The sequence below is a fragment of the Rhinolophus ferrumequinum genome, chromosome 6, assembly GCF_004115265.2.
Source record: "Rhinolophus ferrumequinum isolate MPI-CBG mRhiFer1 chromosome 6, mRhiFer1_v1.p, whole genome shotgun sequence".
In the NCBI taxonomy this organism is placed as follows: domain Eukaryota; kingdom Metazoa; phylum Chordata; class Mammalia; order Chiroptera; family Rhinolophidae; genus Rhinolophus; species Rhinolophus ferrumequinum.
This window is the reverse complement of record NC_046289.1, coordinates 25,875,473-25,893,165: the sequence shown is the minus strand read 5'-3', so window position 1 is coordinate 25,893,165 and position 17,693 is coordinate 25,875,473. Positions and strand designations below refer to the sequence as shown.

The 17,693-nt window shown below is 40.0% G+C and overlaps 1 protein-coding gene across 9 annotated transcripts in view; it reads left to right on the top strand.

Moving 5' to 3' along the window:
- Positions 1-17,693, top strand: part of RGS6 (regulator of G protein signaling 6) — a 475,600-nt gene that overhangs the window by 15,449 nt on the left and 442,458 nt on the right. For all 9 annotated transcript variants that reach the window (XM_033108137.1, XM_033108138.1, XM_033108145.1 and 6 more), the window contains exon 2: positions 9,021-9,124. In XM_033108137.1, coding sequence (XP_032964028.1) covers positions 9,041-9,124 — 84 coding nt within the window. In that variant the 5' untranslated portion in view covers positions 9,021-9,040. The remainder of the gene's footprint in view (positions 1-9,020; positions 9,125-17,693) is intronic.

The following is a 17,693-nucleotide window of genomic DNA, read 5'->3' as shown; positions in this document are numbered from 1 at the left end:
TGAGGGATTTGAGTTGGCACAGGTACTGATGATACTGAGGTGCAGCATGGGGCCCTGTGAGACCATGGCTTGGGCAGAGGGATGGAGGAAAAGGGTTCAGGTGAGGAAATAAAAGGACAGAGAAACCAATTTTTTAGATAGCTTTTTGATTCTGATGTTAGAGTCACTGAGGTTGACTAAGGGATGGAGAAAACCTCTGAGAACTGGAGCTCGAGTAGTCAGGAAATGAAAGGGCATTTGAGGTGTGACAATTAAGTTCACGACCTCATCCTACAAAAAGTGCTACATACCTTTGCTGAATATCACTATGGTCACCTTCGAAGTACTCCCCTTGGGAAGCTATGCACCAATGCCAGTGCCTAGTCCACCCTTCAAAGCAATTTCGGAACTCTTTTTCTGGAATGGCCATCAGAGCTGCCGTCATATTACTCTTGATGTCCTGAATGTCATCAAAATGTCTTCCTTTCAATATTTCCTTTATCTTTGGGTAAAGAAAGAAGTCATTTGGGGGCCAGATCAGGTGAGTAGGGAGGGTGTTCCAATACAGTTATTTGTTTACTGGCTAAAAGCTCCCTCACAGACAGTGCTGTATGAGCTGGTGCATTGTCGTGATGCAAGAGCCATGAATTGTTGGCAAAAAGTTCAGGTCATTTTCGTCTAACTTTTTTTGTGCATGCTTTTCAGCACTTCCAAATAGTAAACTTTGTTAACTGTTTGTCCAGTTGGTACAAATTCATAATGAATAATCCCTCTGATATCAAAAAAGGTTAGCAACATCGTTTTGATTCTTGATTTGGACTGACAGAATATTTTTGGTCGTGGAGAATTGGCTGACTTCCATTGTGCACTTTGACGCTTTGTTTCAGGGTCGCATTGGTACACCCATGTTTCATCACCAGTGATAATATGGCCCAAAACATCGTCTTGCCTCTCCAAAAGGTCTTGGCTAACTTCGATTCTCTTTTGCTTTTGGTCATCGGTGAGCTCCTTCAAGACCATTTTCGCACACACCTTTCTCATGCCAAGATTTTCAGTTAAGATTTTCCTGACTGTTTCTCTATCAATGTTTAATTGGTCTGCTATGCTTCTCACAGTCAGCCTATGATTTTGACACACAATTCGATGAATTTTTGCAATGTTTTCATCAGTTCTGCTTGTTACTGTCCGCCCTGACCTCTCTTCATCAGTGATGTGTTCTCTTCCCTCAGAAAAGTGTTTAATCCTTTTGTACACTGCCATTTTCTTCATGGCACTATCCCCATAAACTTAGACTGACATGTCCCTGATTTCACTTCCATTCTTACCACGTTTAACAAGAAATTTAATGTTTGTTGTTTGCTCGAATTCAAGCTCAGGTATTCTTGTGATGGCATATAAAAACACGCAACAACAATAATGAACACCACTCACCAAGATACCACCACACGTCGACACGAACACAGCTGAGACACTGATATGTCAAGGTTATGAAACCTTACTGAGCTGTTTGGACAGTGCTGCCAATATAAGCGTGTGGTGGCAAGTTCACGAACTTAATTGTCAGACCTCATAAGCAGGAGGGAGGTGGGACACAGCAGTGAGGATATGTAGAAAGTGGCATAGCCAAATGCTCTGTATGTCCCAAGAACAGGGATCTGGGTAGGAAGATTAGAGGGAAATCATTTGAAGCAGCAGTGGACAGCCAGGAGGATGCTTCCCTTACTTCCTGGTCTTGAGAGATATATGGGGTGAGGACCAGCGGGCTATGAGGGAATATCCTTGGGGGAAGCCAGGTTTCCATTAAGGTCCCACGAGGGCAAAGCTCAGAGAGGAGGTAGAAGGACATAATGGGCAAACTGTTTACAAAAGAAGAGTTCAAAAGGCAAGAAGAGTTGGTGGGGAGTCAGTAAGGTCTGGGGGGTGTCCAGCCCAGTGTGAAGTTCAGAGAGCTCTGGTAAGAGAAGCTGCTGGGAGGACCTAAGCTTCATGAAGCGATTGTACTAACTGGACTGGGAGGCTTATCACACAGCCAAGCACATTCTGTTATGTGAAGAACTTTCTACTTCTCCCTCCCAGCTTAATTTTTAGGATACTGTTTAATATAGGGAATGCAAAGTATTTTTCTTCGTAAGTGCCTTTGGTAGGTTATTTGTTTAGGCTGTCAGGCAGCTGTAGCAACCCAGAGAGGGTTGTATTTATTTATCCGTATGTCTTAAGATAGGATTGGTATGGGGAAGTCAACTTCACTGATGCGCTAGGAAGTAGGAAGGGACCACAAAATAGTTGAGGACGTACTGTGTACCAGTTTTACTATGTACCAGTAGTGCCTACTACTAAGTATGTGAGTATATATAGATACTAAGTGTTTTATATTTAGATGTATACTTAATGTTTATATTTAGATGTATACTTAATACAAAATTTATACAATTTTGTTTCGAATACATTATGTAGGTAATTTCACTGGAGACCAACACTGACTGACACGTTGGAAAGTCTGTGGGCATCGGAATTAGCCCTGCATTTGAATTTTAGTTTCTTGGCTGACAAGCTGTGCTGCTTTGGGCAAGTGACCTGTGTTCTGGAGCTCAACTTTCTCATCTATAGAGTGTGAACAGTAACATCCACTTGTTATAGTTGCTGTGAAGCATTGATTCTGATAAGCAGGCAAGGAAGGCTAAGAACCACCCAGACAGCGTGGTTAGCATTTGTTCCATTTTTTAGATGAGGAAACCAAGTCTCAGAGAGGCTAAATAAGCATTGCAGTAAGTTGCTCATAGTCACTCAGAACTTAAGTAGCATGGCCAGGATTGAGAGCCAGTTGTTTGACCCTATGACCCTTGGTTTAACTGTGACAGTGAGTTTTTGCCTAAATCCAAGGGAAGTTAAAGGAGCCCAACCTCAGCATGGCTGCCCAACAGTAGGCAACGTGGGAAAGGATGGAGGGATGAGGTGAAGAGAAGAAGGCAGGCTCCATGGAATCTAGGTCAGTGGTTCTCAAACTTGCCTGTGCTTCCAAATCCCTGGGGGAATGTTTACATTCCAAATCAACAGGGAACACCCTCGGCCAACCGGATGAGACTTTCTGGAGCATGGGAACCAGGAACCTGTATCTTTAGAATTTCACCCAGGTGACACTGAGGCCGGTAGTCTAGTTTAGGTTCTTGAATCAACTTTTAGGAACCACTGAATCCTAACTGTAGTCCTGAAATGATCAAGTAATTATATCCCAGGAAAGCACTGGGTGCCCCAAATTGGCCGCTGGGGTTGAGCTCTGTTACCTTGCTTTAAAATCTTCGGTGTATTACCTGAAACAGACACTCAATTTGTCATTGAACATCTGAACTTTGAGTATATAGGAAATGTCACGTTGGCAGACTCTGCTATAATAGAAAGAGTTATTTGTTCTTTATAGCTGTTTTCTTCCTTCTTCCCCCTTGAGGTTCCTGCCCACTCAGTCAGACTAGAACTATATAAACAAGCTTGTACTACTGAGCTAGCAAACATCTTGTAAATGTTTTTCGGAAGTGCTTAACATTGCTGATGTCAGAAAAAAATCCACTGGGTTTTAATGGGCTGAGGCAAACAACGTGAACTTGACATACTATGGTGGAGAGGCTATGACATCAACAGAAATTCTTATTTGACAGTATAAATATTTAGACTATATTACAGTCCTCATTTGATTACCTCTCAGACAAGATACTTCCCTGAATAGGGTTTTGAGAGCTGGGCACTGAGTGGCAGCACGACGTCTTATGGCTTTTAGCTGCATGGGACGATGTCAGTGGTGTTGCAGTGTGATGGGAGTGGTCGGCTTCTTAGTGGGCGTCATGATCACCTGAGGAGTGGGTAAATAGCTGGCGACCTCCATTCTGAGATGCACCAAGTCAGAACACTGGAGGGTCTGGGAGAGGCTTCTCCAGTGAATCCAGGGTGAGGGGAATTTCACTTGGCCAGGCACTGGTGGAGAACAAGACTGCTGATCAGTTGCTACATTCATTCTGTGCCAGGAAATTTGCATGACTTATTTGATTCCCTCTTCAAAAGCAACCCTGCAAAGTAAAGGGTTGTCATCTTCCGGGTGAAGAGCTGGAAATTGAGGGTAGGAGAGTCAATTGCCAAAGGCCACACAATAGTCTTAATGTGGCCAGAGCTGAGATGCGATTCCCCATCTGACTTCAAAGCCCCTTCATTTTCCACATATTGGATTTTTCCTGCCTGCTCTGCCCAGCATTGTTACCTGCTGGACCCCAGGCTTTTCTTGCTCCAGAGTGGTTGGCATTACAAAGGAAAACAGCTGGCATTTGTTGTAACTGCAAGCTACAAAAGCAGTGTAAGTTCAGAGTAAATTGCCGTCCCAATTTTCAAAAGATTTACTAATCAGAGATTGAGTCATAGATGCTCAATTGTTCTGTTATTCATAGGGTGTCTCCTCTCTATACTTTCCACCCTCCCACATATTCCTTCTTACCTAAGTTACTTATGGATTCCTAAAGTGGATTCCGGAATTCAGGGCTGGCCCATATAAACGCTAGGGAAAATCCTCATGTGTGATTTCATACGTAGGTCTTTGTTGATAAAGACCTTTCTTTGCTGGGCACTTTTAATGGGTTGTCAACTAGATGAATGTTCCAGAAAGGGTATACTGCATTTTGGTGGAATCTTATCAGTTCTGTCATTCATTAAAATGTATTTGAGTACCTACTATGTGCCAGGCCCTGTTCTAGGTTCCATGGATAGAGGATGAACCGAACTGACAAAGACTCTGTCCAGGAAGAACTGGATTTCTCATAGAGGAGACTCCTGATAAACAAGTAAACCACGTTATATTGATCCAGATAGGTGTGAATCCCTGTTCTTTCGCTCTCCACATTTGGCTCTTCTCACATTTAATCTCCTTGAGATCAGATCATCTTCATGTTTTTTTTGTCTTGAGTGTCTACACTTTTGGGGCTTCAGATGTCCATGCCTGTGTTGTCACCTAGGTTCGAATGGCTCCACCGGCCTGTCCCAGACTCCTGTTCATCCTTCTGCTTTGATCTCAGTTGCCACCTCCTCCTGCTTTGTGTTGTCATAACTGGACACCCACACATTACCATGTCTTGCTTTTGTGGACACTTCTGGACTCTGAACGCTTTAATGAGAGCATCTGTGTCTGACTTATTTTTATATCTCCAGGGCTTAGCATGAAGCTTTGTGAATGGATGGTCAGTGTGTTTGCTCCCAGAATAAATGTTGAGTCCTATGGCACCTAGTGGTAGGTGGTGGTATTACAGGAACTGCCGCAAGGGAAGGGACACTAAGTCTGGGAGGAAGGAAATGCTTAACCCTAGTAGTTCTGTGCTTCTTTGAGAAATTCAGCTTAAGCACTGTCATGAATAGAGGAATTGGGCTAGGACATAGGCAGTGATGATGGAAGAGAGGTGGCATGGGACATTCTGGCGAGTCTTTGAAGGAAAGTTAGAAATTGGTTCTGAATTCTAGGTCAGAGGTGGAAGGAACACTAAGGATGCTGAGTTGTATACCAATGTCCAGTTGGGGTCCAGAGAAACTGTGGCTTGACCTGGTCCCAACAGCTAGTTAGTTGTAGATCAGATCGGGGAACCAGGCTTCCCAGTTCAGAAGGCTTCCTGTTTGCTAGGACTGTGGTTTGTGACATATAAGGAAACAGAAGCACACAGAGGTGAAGTAACTTGTCCCAGACCACATAGCTAGTAAGTGGGGGAGTCTGGATTCAGCCCTACATCAGTCTGATGACAGAGGCCAGCTTGTAACCACGAAGGTACCTTGTCTCTCTTTGGAGGTTATGGAATGCATGGTCTTAACATATTTTCAGTTTTCCTCTTTTGTTAGCTGTAAACCATTGTAGGAAAAGAATATTATTAACATGTTTTCATTCAATTGAAATGCAGTTGTGTGTTTTCAGAAAAACATTCACATTCTTCAGATATTAAGGTCAAAGTCCCTGAATTATATACTGTGTATATATACATGTACTATATATAAATAACATGCAGAAGGTTTTTTTCTTTACCACTAAATTTAAAATATTCCTATTTCTATTGTACTTCATTTAAAAATAAATATTTTATACTATGTTGTAATGAATGAAAGTCTATTTTTTAAATTTCACGAACCCCAGCCTTATAGCCAATGAATTTACTTGAAACATCCTTACCTATGTAGGTTTCACATCCAGTTCTCGTTAACGTCTGTTGACATGGGGCCTAGAAACTGGTTTTATCACTGTTTTAGAAATGATTCTTTCTAGACACAGAAAAGGTAAATGACTTATGTGAGTTTCAAAACGAGTTGATGGAAGAACCAAAAATGGGAGCTTTTCTAGTATGTACTCGACTCACTAAAATCCCTCACATCAGAGAATCTCTGCCTTCATTTAGGCAGTGTAAAGACCAGATCCTGGGACCTCAGCCTGGTTTAACACAGAAACGTTTCTGTTGGTGGGGGGGGGGGGGCCAGGGAAAGGCGCAGGGAGGGCTGACACGATTGTTTCTAGGTCATGTCCAACCTTGCCGTTATAACACAGTTTTCTAGGTGGAAGATGATACACTCATTAAAGTGAAAGTGTTTGTTTTAAAATAAAGCAATAGGAACCCACATGGCTCTGTTACGTAGATAAATGAGCGTACATAAATGGACTCAATTTTTGCTTTTCATGCCATGTCATATTCTATATTACGGCAAAGTTGTAGGCAAATAAGTAGTTGTTTAACAGTGAAACTGTGTTGTTCATTTAACTTTAAAAGCCACTGATTAGACTCACAATCAGTATTTCCATGTAGTACTATATTCATAGAAATACTGATATTGCGGTGGATAGAGATAATAGAATGATGCTCTTTATCTCGTCATGTAATCTAGCTTTTGAAATGCATCCTAATTCATAAATAATGAAGAAAGCCAACAACGTTATTCAAATGGGATATTTTGATCAATTAAATTCTTAGCATCAGTTACAAATTCCCGTCTCTTCCCTATTTTCTGCCCAAATTTGTTTTTATGGACTGACCTTTGGTACCCACTTATTTTATAATAAAATGTTTCCTGAGTCTTTATTTTAAATTGTAATGGCCTTTTCTGTCAAATATGGTATTCATAAAAGTTTCTTTGATGAAAAACCTCTGAATTTTGTGCAAACAACCCAGGCAGGCTCTTAGATTAATGATAACATTTGTCTAGGACTTTTATGGCTTTATACGCTACTTTTACACTCGGTTTATTTGACCCTTACCTGGAATACTTAGTGGAACTCTCACTTTACTGATGAGAGCAAGGTAGAGGAAGGTGCCTTGTCATGGATGGTTCTAGGTATTCAACATGTACATTTTAAAAGGAAATTAACAAAGGGAACTCAACAGGTTATTTAACTGGCTTGAGGTCACCCAGCAAATACAGTGTCATACCAAGAATTGAACTTGCTTCTTTACTCCAAAATTCCATACGCTGTCATTGTCTCACTGCTCTTTTCAGGCTTTTTAAAAGGTCAAATTAAAAATATTCATTTTCCTTAATTGAGGAAACTCACAAATGCATGCGCTTTCATTTTAAATTGTAATGGCCTTTCTTCCGTCTGTCTGCTTATATCATTAGCCCATCTCCTCTATTCATAACTGCTTCTAAAATTAACCATTTTATTGTTAAATCATATATTTCAGAGCCATTTAGTACGTTCACAGTGTTCTGCAGCCATCACTTCTATCTTGTTGAAAAACGTGTTTGTTATCCCCACAGGAGACCCCCTCCCCATGAAGCAGTCACCGTAATCCCCCTCTCCCCAGCTGCTGGTAACTACCAGTCTCCTTTCTGTCTCTAGATTTCCCTATTCTAGAATTTTCATGTCAATGGAATTGTACAATATGTGACTCCCTGAGTCCATTTGGGCTGCAGAATAGAGCACCAAAGACTGGATAGCTTATAAACAACAGAGATTTATTTCTCACAGCTCTAGAGGCTGGGAAGTCCAAGATCAAGACTTGGGCAGATTTGGTGTCTGGTGATTGCCTGCTTCCTGGTTCATGGATGGCTTTCTTCTCACTGTGGAAGGGAGCTCTCTGGAATATCTTTTATATGGGCACTAACCATTTCCCAAAGGATCTACCTCCTAATACCTTTACATTAGAGGTTGGGTTTTCAACCTGTGGATTTTGAGAGGACATAATCATTCAGCCCATTGTGATGACATTTTGTGTGTGGCTTCTTTCATGTAGCATGGTATTTTCTAGGTTAATCTATGTCGCAGCAGGTATCAGTTCTTTATTTTATGGCTGAATTATATTTCATTATACAGATAGACCATATTTTATTTATCCTTTCATCTGTTGATGGACATTGAATTAATTCCATATTTTGTTAATTCTTATTAGTACTGCTATGAACTTTTGTGCTCAAGTATTTGTTTGAATACCTGTTTTCAGTTCTTCGGAATGGAATTGTCAGGTTACATGGTAATTCTATGTTTAACTTTTTGAGGAATCACCAAACTGTTTTCCATTTTCTACCAATGATGGACAAGGGATCCAATTTCTCCAAATCCTTTTCAATGCTTGTTATTTGGCTTTTGTTTTTATTATTATAACCTTCCCAGTAGATACGAATTAGTATCTCCTTGTGGTTTTGATTTGCATTTCCCCGATAAAAATATTCATATTTTAATGCATAGAATTAATCAGAAAGTGAGTTTTGGTAAGAAAATCAACATCAAAATGAGTGGTTTCATTTGTCTTCAGGGCATTATTTAAGACTGGCTTATGATTACCCCAGGGGTGCATGATTCTGGGCTGAAATTAAAGAACATGTTGCTGTGGGATTAGAAGGATGTATGCAGATAATAAGACCACAATCATCTCTAATTTTTAAAAAAATTCTTAAGTTAATTCTTAAATTAATGAGGAAAAATAAGAAATTACATCATGTTTTGTTTTCATGCCACCTGCCAAAAATACTTAGTTCTTTGCATTGCAAAGCTTTCTTTGTATAATTCTTTCATGTGTTAATAGCATATTCATTTATTTTTGCAGTGTGAGTGAAGACATCCAGGATGGCACAGGGATCCGGGGATCAAAGAGCAGTGGGGATTGCTGACCCAGAGGAGAGTTCTCCGAATATGATAGTCTACCGCAAAGTAAGGCTTCTGGTTAAACGCTGTGAGGCTGCCTGTGTGTGTTTGTGTTCTGTGTTGGGTTGATTGATGGTTGTCAGCTCGACAAATGTTTTCTGCCTAAATTGCCTTGACTGATAAATGAATATCGTTTTCTTCTCATATTCTCTAATTCTAAAATTCAAGGAAGTTAGGTTTTGTCATACATCCTGTTGAATACTTGAAAAATATTACGTGATTTAGTTTTCTTTAATCCCAAAGATTGCCTAAGCAATACAGATAGAGGCATACTCTCCTTTGGTTTACCAGCCTTAGTGTAACATTTATTCATCAACTGTTCTGTGAACCCGTATAGTATGTACTAGATCTGGTCTAGATACTGTGGGAGATACAGAGGTATGGATGTATTAGATATATACAGTTGGTAAGAGACTTAAGATATGAATAAAGAACTGTAATAGAGTTTAAGTGTTCACTTCCAAAAGTGAAGTGCAAGTAGAATGTTCTTAAACGTGTGCACACATTGAGTTTGCCTCTTATTATATGCCTTTTTAATAATCAGAGGAGGGGGCAGTTACTTCGGCCTCAGAGGTCCCGGATGGGCTTATGGAAGCGTGGTCTTTGAACTCAGTTTTAAAGGATGGGTAGGATTGCTTACATGGAAAGAAGAACATTCCAGGTTGTGAGATGTGTGCCACAGAGTTAAAGAGCTAGAGAAAGTGAATGGCAACCAGAACCAGTTACCTTGGGCATAGGATGAGTTGAAGTAAATGGAGGTTGTACGATTTTGGGAAGAGGCTGGATGGTGCCAGATTTTAGAATGTGGAATCATAGGCAGTCCAATCACGGAGAACCTTTTGTGCTGGGAGCTGTAAGATCAGCATCTCTTTGGGATTGTGAGTCTTGCCTCAGTGCGTTGTTATCAGGGTAGATTGGAGGCTCGAATGGTGGTTATTTCCGTGCCTGTGAGAAATGTAAAGAGGACACTAATCTAGAAGGGGACATGCCCTTCAGAACCAAGCAGGACTGAGCTGAGGGGTTAAAGAGTCTGAATTAAAAATGACTTTGAAACTGAATGAGGACAGAACTCAGAGGTGAATAGAGAATAAAAAATGACTGGTTTTTGACCTTGGGTTCCATAAAGACATTGATACTCGTAATTCAATTAGGGACATTTGAAAGAAGAATACATTTTAAAGGAAAAGAAATATAGCACATAAGTTTTAATTTGTGCACACGTTGAACTTGCTTCTTATTATATGCCTTTTTAATGTTTGCATGTTTGTGAAAATTTAGCCTAACTATATTAATAAGGAAAAACGAGTTAATGTTCATTTATTTCACTAAATACGTATCTGAGTTGTCTGCTGGGTTCTGTGTATTCATGAAGACTTTGTGTTCGGTCTGTGTTAATCATACGGGCAGTGTTGAATTTGATATTCCTGGATGAGCAGTATGGTGTATTTTTCTCTTTTCCTTGTATAAGAAATAGAACTCAAACTACTGAAAACTTCTTGCTTTCAGTAGCAAATTCCTTAATCCTTTGCTTTCCAAGAGAATGCTTTGATAACCCATCTCTAAGAAAGATGCTTGTTAAGTTGTAATGAAGAAAATAGATTAATGGGACTAACCAACTAGTGAGGCATGCAGACTAACAGAAAGACGTTTAATTCATCAGTACCTTCTTAACCTACCCCAGACTGAGAGACCCTATGTCAAAGTGTAGGAGCATGGATGGGGTTTGGAGTCAGACCTGGGTTAAAGTTGCAACTCTGCCACTTCTTAGGGTTGTCACCTTGAATCAGTTATTTAACTTCTGTCAGCCTCAGTTTTTTCATTTATAAAAAGAAACAATAAGGTGGGAAGAAGAGTTGTACCTTGTAGGGTTATTGTGAAGATTCATTTAGATAAAGTAAATAAGGCGTATTACATCTTGCTTGGCCTGGAGGTGGTCCAAAATGAATGCTTCTTTTTCTTTTTTCTTAAAGTCTTTTAGAGAAGTGACACTTGGAGAGGAAATAAACTATAAAATGTATAAATGTTGATGCTGTTAATAAAATTGACTAAAGTATATTCATACAGTGAGTTCCTTTCTAAAGACATAGGAAAACAATGCAAATATTTTTATATTATTCAGAGATTGCTAATCAATGGATTATTAAAAGTTAATAGGAAATATAAATAGGCAATCCAAATACCTTTCCACTAGAATGTTTGGTGTTATGTTGAAGGGTAAACTTCCCACAGGTTTGTGGAAACTTATTTTTTACTTTTTAGGCAGTAGCAGGGGACTCTTTTTTGGTTTAATTTAGAAACAAAGTTGTCAATTGCTGTAGTTCTTTAGAGAAATAACCACTAGTCATTTGGTTCCTATATTGAAAGTTTATCTTGCTTCCTCATGACAAATTTGTGTGGGGGGTATGTATGGGTTCATGTTATTTGCTTTATTAGTTAATTGCTACAAAAGAGACATTGGATCTGTTCAATCTATTGGAAAGAAATATGGCATACTTAGTGCCCAGTATGGTTCCAGGAGCTGGAATCATTGAAACCTAGTTCTTTTGATTAACTTAAGCCGTGATTGTGTTTGAAACAGGATATTCACCAAGTTCTCTACTCTCAGTGCTGTAGACAGGCTGTGCACTCTGGCCAAGACTTTCCCGCTATAGTATTCTATCCTCAAGGTATAGCTAAAGACTGAATCTTGAAACCAAGGTCAATTCAAACCATTTTCTATGGAAATCCTCTTGTGTGATGATTTATTCAAGGTTGTAGCTATAAAACCAAACCTTTTCTTAGAGATCTACAACAAAAACTTACATTAAAAAAACTGTGCAAATAGTGCTTTCATTTTTGTTTTCCTTCTCTTGTTTGTTGTTTCTTTCTCTTGTCCAACATTTCCAGTGTGAAATTTTTGCTTGGACTATGTTATGTTGATTCAGATGCTGACATTTAAAAAGCCAAATCTAGAGAAATGGAGCTTTTGGGTAAACTTCCGAGTAATAAGCGGGCTGATTATGTCCATGATGTTGTTGTGACTTTTAAATGCCATTTGAGATGGTAACCTTCTAACATATGACTAATGATGGGTGCGTTTCCTAAGCTCATGCATTTCAGAATACTCTTCATTTTCTTTTTATGTTTTCTATGTCATTAACTGTGAGAAGTTGTACTTTCCCAAGGCATGATTTATTTATTGACTTGAACAGACTTTCTAATTTAGTTTTTCATCCTTCATATTCACATTTTGGATTGGAAGTGTGTATAAAAAATGTATTGGTCCCATTAAAAATCTATTTAAAAGAAAAGTTTAATTATTCATTAAGTCGCCCAGACCTGTTAATTGTTTTTATATTCCTGGATCCAAAAGATTCTGGGTCATTGAATTGCCCAATGTAGTGATGATATTTGAACCTGGCTGTATATCAGATCGTTTAGGGGTGCTTTATACAAACTGCTGAACCTCACAGGATTCTCCCCCACACCAAAGGTATTTCCATTTAATAGGTCGGAACCGGGTCCCAGGAATCTGCATTTTAAAATGTCCTCAGGAGAACCTGATACCCAGTGAAATTCGAAATGCACTTATTTAGTATCTTTTACAGTATCTAGGAGGACTGTGCATTGCAAAGAGATGGGGAAGTTGATGTTTTGAAGTCGGGTTTTGATTTCATAATTATTTGTGGATCTCCCAAGATGTAGGAAAACCAGGCTCTTGTCATGGAGTTAGAATTAGGGTGTTTTTCAATAGCTTCATCTTAGAGATTTTCTAGTCAATGCCCTCATTTTATAGGTGGGAAAACTAAAGTATGGAGAGGATGAGTAACTTTCTTAACGTTGTTCAGTGGTTTCCCACTGAAGCCACCATTATGTCCAGATAGCCTGACTGCCCCCATTGCTGCCCTTTCTACCACCATGTTGTCAAACACAAATGACCATTACCACATTGTTGGGGCTCAATAGACACTGATGAAGTTAAATAAATGAACATACTATGCAGCAAATCTTTGGTTTTCATGCTTATTCTCGGAAACTTGACAGGTTAACTTTGAACAGTTGTAATGTTAAAGTTGCATTCTACTTGCTGATGCTTTTGTTTACTGGGCAAAGATTTCCTGAAATGTTTCCTTTCTCTTAAAACTAGAAATTCTTTTGAGTAAGAGTAGGTTTCTTTGTGATTTAGTTTGGTTCTCTAACGGTGTTAATAATGTCTCGACAAATTTCCAAGTAGACTGGTAATTTGATCTGGTAGAACTCTGGGCTATTGGATGGTATGTGGACAGAGAAAATTTTAGCTTAACGTGATCCAGGCTTTGGTCAGGAAGCTATATAGAGTGATGGAAGATGCCAGACAGGGAGCTGAGAGCTCTGGATATCTGGCCCTAGCTCCCACACTTATCTTCTTGGCTCTGTTTCTTATTTTATCTTCTACCGTATTTCCCTGAAAATAAGACCTAGCCGGACAATCAGCTCTAATGTGTCTTTTGGAGCAAAAATTAATATAAGACCCCGTCTTATTTTACTATAAGACTGGGTATAATATAATATAATATAATATGGGGTCATATTAATTTTGCTTCAAAAGACACATTAGAGCTGATTGTCTGGCTAGGTCTTATTTTCGGGGAAACGCAGTAGATGCTAGGAATGCAAGATGAGGGCTGTTCTCTGAGTGAATGCATAGGCCAGTAGGGCAGAGATGGATAAATACTCAATAGCACTACACGTAGAGGTAAGTTGAGGGTTCTGGGAGGATAGGAGGTCATGAAGTCCATATAAGGAGAGAGGGTGAGGATATCATAGAAGACATCCAGAGGATTTGGCACCTTCTTTAATTCTTGAAATATGATTAGAATGAACCTGGTAGAGAAGGGAAGAAAAAGGAGGTAGAAGCCCCAGCGCATGTAAAGGGACAGAGTTGTGATGTTGTATACCGAGTCCTGGAAATTTCAAAAGGCTGTTTTCGGGGAGCTAGGTTTCTATGATGAAGGGTTGAGAAATCAAGCTGGATGGGTAGATTAGGGCCAGATCCTGAAAATCCTTATACATCATGCAAAGAGTTTAGATGTTGTGCAGGTGTCTTTCCTTTGCCCCTCCACACCCATCCTCAACCCTTCTACATGCTGCCGTCTGATCCAGAAAGTTGAGCCATGGGGAGCACATCTACAGGGCTCCTGTGACCTCTGGTTTTCAGTTTCAGGCTTTTCAATTGAATTTGGTCAATAGAAGCCTAGGGAGAGATGGGAGGGAGGAAGAAGAGCAAAGCCAGGGGACTTCTTATCCTGGCTCCCTCTCGGTAAGGTCTTGCACTGGCTATCCCTTGACAGAAGGTTGTTGCTCTTCTCAAGGCAAACTGCTCTCCTGTTCTGAATCCTGATACCCCTTTTCCTCTACTCATCCTTTTAAGTCTTGGGGTGGTTCCAGTTTGTATTTAATGATCTATCGCTATGTAACAACTTACTCCAAAATGCAATGGCTTAAGCACAATATCTATCATGTCAGTTTCCGTGGGTCAGTAATCCTAGTGCAGGTCTGGTGGGCCGGCTGGCACTGGGGCTCTCCCACGGCTACGGTCATGATGTGGGCTGGACTGCAGAGTCATCTGAAGACTGGGAGAAGGTCCACTTCCAAGCACACTCCTGTGATGGTTGGCTGGATTCAGTTCCTAGAGTGCTGTTGGAATAATGGCCCCATTTCCACACTGGCTGTCTCTTGCCTCTCCCTAGGGCACCTCATAATGTGGCAGCTTGTTTCATCAGAATGAACGAGGGGGAGGAGACAGAGGGAGTGGGGATTGGTCGTGGGAGTCTCACTCTTGTATAACCTAATCTTGGACATAGCATCCCATCCCTTTTGTTAGGAGCACGTCACTAGGGCCACCACTAGGTGAGGGGTTTATGCCAGGGCCTAAGTACAGGGTGTAGAGATCACTATGGGCCATTTTAGAAGCCATGTATCTCACAGTTCTACTTTGCCAAGTCAGAGCTTCCTGAGTGCTCCCTTACAGTTCCGCTATACCCTTTAGATTAAAGGACTTTTGTACTTGGTCCTTATTGAAATAACCCTTCCTTGAATTGTCCTATATTATGTGTGCTGTCTGTTTATGGATAAGGCTCTGACTCATGCAGGTATTATCCCAAAAGCAAAGGGAAACCATTGAGACCCTGTTTTTCTTCATAAGGAAATTCTCCACGAAAGGATCTGAAGCAGGGAAATGATAAATTCAAGGTGGACAATGGGCTGTGGAGGGAGGACGCAAGAAAAATGGTGGGATTGTCGGCAGAAGGATAGGTCAGCAATTTCGCAGGAATTTGGATGAAGGAAAACAGAAGTCCAAGTCAGTGGCAGTGGTAATGTAGATGAAGGGATGTATTTGAGAGATGGTTAGGAGGTCGAATCAACAGAACTTGGTGATCTGATAAGATGCAGGAAGGATTTGAGGGTGATGAGGAGGAATGGGGGGGCGGGTCTTTTTATTAGGTTTATACCTGGGAACCGTTAAAGGTCTCATGGGACAAATACAATTTTGTACCAAATACTAACTGCAGAACTGAATTGCCTGCACCTCTCCTCCTTGTATGTAGATAAATCAAGAGTGTCATGGAAAGAGTGTGTAACCGGACAAAGATATCTGGGTACTTTTTGTGGCTGTACCACTAGTTCACTTTTGGCCATGGACAAGTTGTTTCTATGTTTTGTTAAGTCTAGTTCTGACATTTGTGAAGTGAGAGATTAGTTAGGCAGGGCAGTCTCAAAAGTGCTTTCAGTTCTAACATTTAGGGCTTTTATTACCTAAAATAAAGAAATACACATTTTATTATCTGTTTGCTCTTTCATAACCTCCTTTGCTTTCTTTAAAAAGTTAAACCGAGCAAAACTTTAAAAACAGATAATTCAGTATGTTTAAAATAAGTGCCTTTTGGTCTTGAACAGTTCGGGCTTTCTTTCTTGCTTTTCTTTTTTAACATTAAATAAAATTTCCAAGGATGAACTTCAGAGAGTGTTCTGGGTAACTAATTTAATTGTTCATTCTGCATTCTAAGATTCTGTTCATTACATATTTTGAAGGTTTTTTATTGCCTTAGGAAAAAACTGTTCTGTTTTCCTTTTCCCCTAGGATTAGACTCGCCAGAGGAGAAGCTCCGCCATCACATTATCTGGTTGGCAGGAGACAGGAGTGCAGGCAAGGCCTGGGTCAGTGGTATCAGTGTCCCCAGATGAAAGGGATGGTATTTTTAGTGTGGGGAGTGGCTCACTGTGGTTTTATGATGTGTTTCCACGAGTATAACTTTCTAACTTGAAAAGCCTTTGGTGTGTTAAGGCTTCATTTCATTTTTCCAGTTTTTCCCCCTCATTTCATTTCAGAGTCTAAGACTTTCCATTTTGGCAGACAGTTTATCACTCTAGCTATTGACACTCCTGTATCCTTATATTATGGAGAACATGAATGGCCACAGAATTAATTCTCCACATCAGTAGTTTGAACAAGAAAAACTAAAAGCTAATAGCTACCTGTGAATGGAAAACGAATGTGTTAAAATCATTGGGGGATAGGGCGATTATATTTTCAAAATCTGTCAGTTTGCCAATACAGAACAAAACTGAAAATGGACAAGATTTTTGATCACCATTACCACGTCTAAAAAGTTATAATAAGGAAATAAAAAATACACAAAAATAGAATATAGATACAAACATACGTCCACTCCAAAAGAATATTCATACCTCTGTGGTGAGTCACATCCAAAGATGGGAATAAATCAAATATCCTGAAAGGGAGTTAATTAAATAATTATAATGGAATAGGATTCATAGCGGGATGACCCCACAGTTAGGTGACTGCATTTCTGGTTTAGTAGGCCCAACTGTCTTGAAAGAAGGTGGTTACTTCCTGATGGACTCCTATACCTGATATGTCAATTTTTTTTTTAATTTCCTGGGCTGTTTCTATTGTCTCTTAAATTTTTTTCTAGCTATTTTTTTAGTTAAGTTCTGGACATTGTTTATACAACTAACATTGGAGAGATAATTTAAGGCTCTGGGGGAATGTGATCTTCCTCCAGAGTGGATTTGGTTTTGTTTCTTTTTTCTTTCCTGTCAGTCAGTGAGGCTAGGGGCAGATTACATTAATCCAGTCATGTATAGAAATTATCCCTAGCTGGATTTTAGTTCTTGTCAGGGTTAGTATACTTCTAGATCACCTTTACGCTTGAGAGTGAGCTCTTCTGGTCTGAACCAAAGCCCTGGATGTGCACTCCATCCACTCATGCCTGGGGGACTCTACCCTTCAGTTTTTGTCCCTTGAGCTCTATGGGACTGCTAAAAGCACTGATCAGCTTCTCAGTCATGCTTTTTACTTAAGAATGCTCGTAAGAGGAAGAAGCAGCTCCAAATGCTAGCCTCACCATCTTAGCTGTCTTCTTTCTGATCTTGATCTCAAAATTCTGACTCCCTTGGTCGCTTTCCAATGCCGTTGAACATATTTAACAAAACATTCTCCAACCTTTCTAGTAACTCTCAACAGGAGGATTATTCTGAAACATTTAGTTAGCCATTGCTCCAAGTAGAAAATTGGAACACTGGCTTTAAAAGA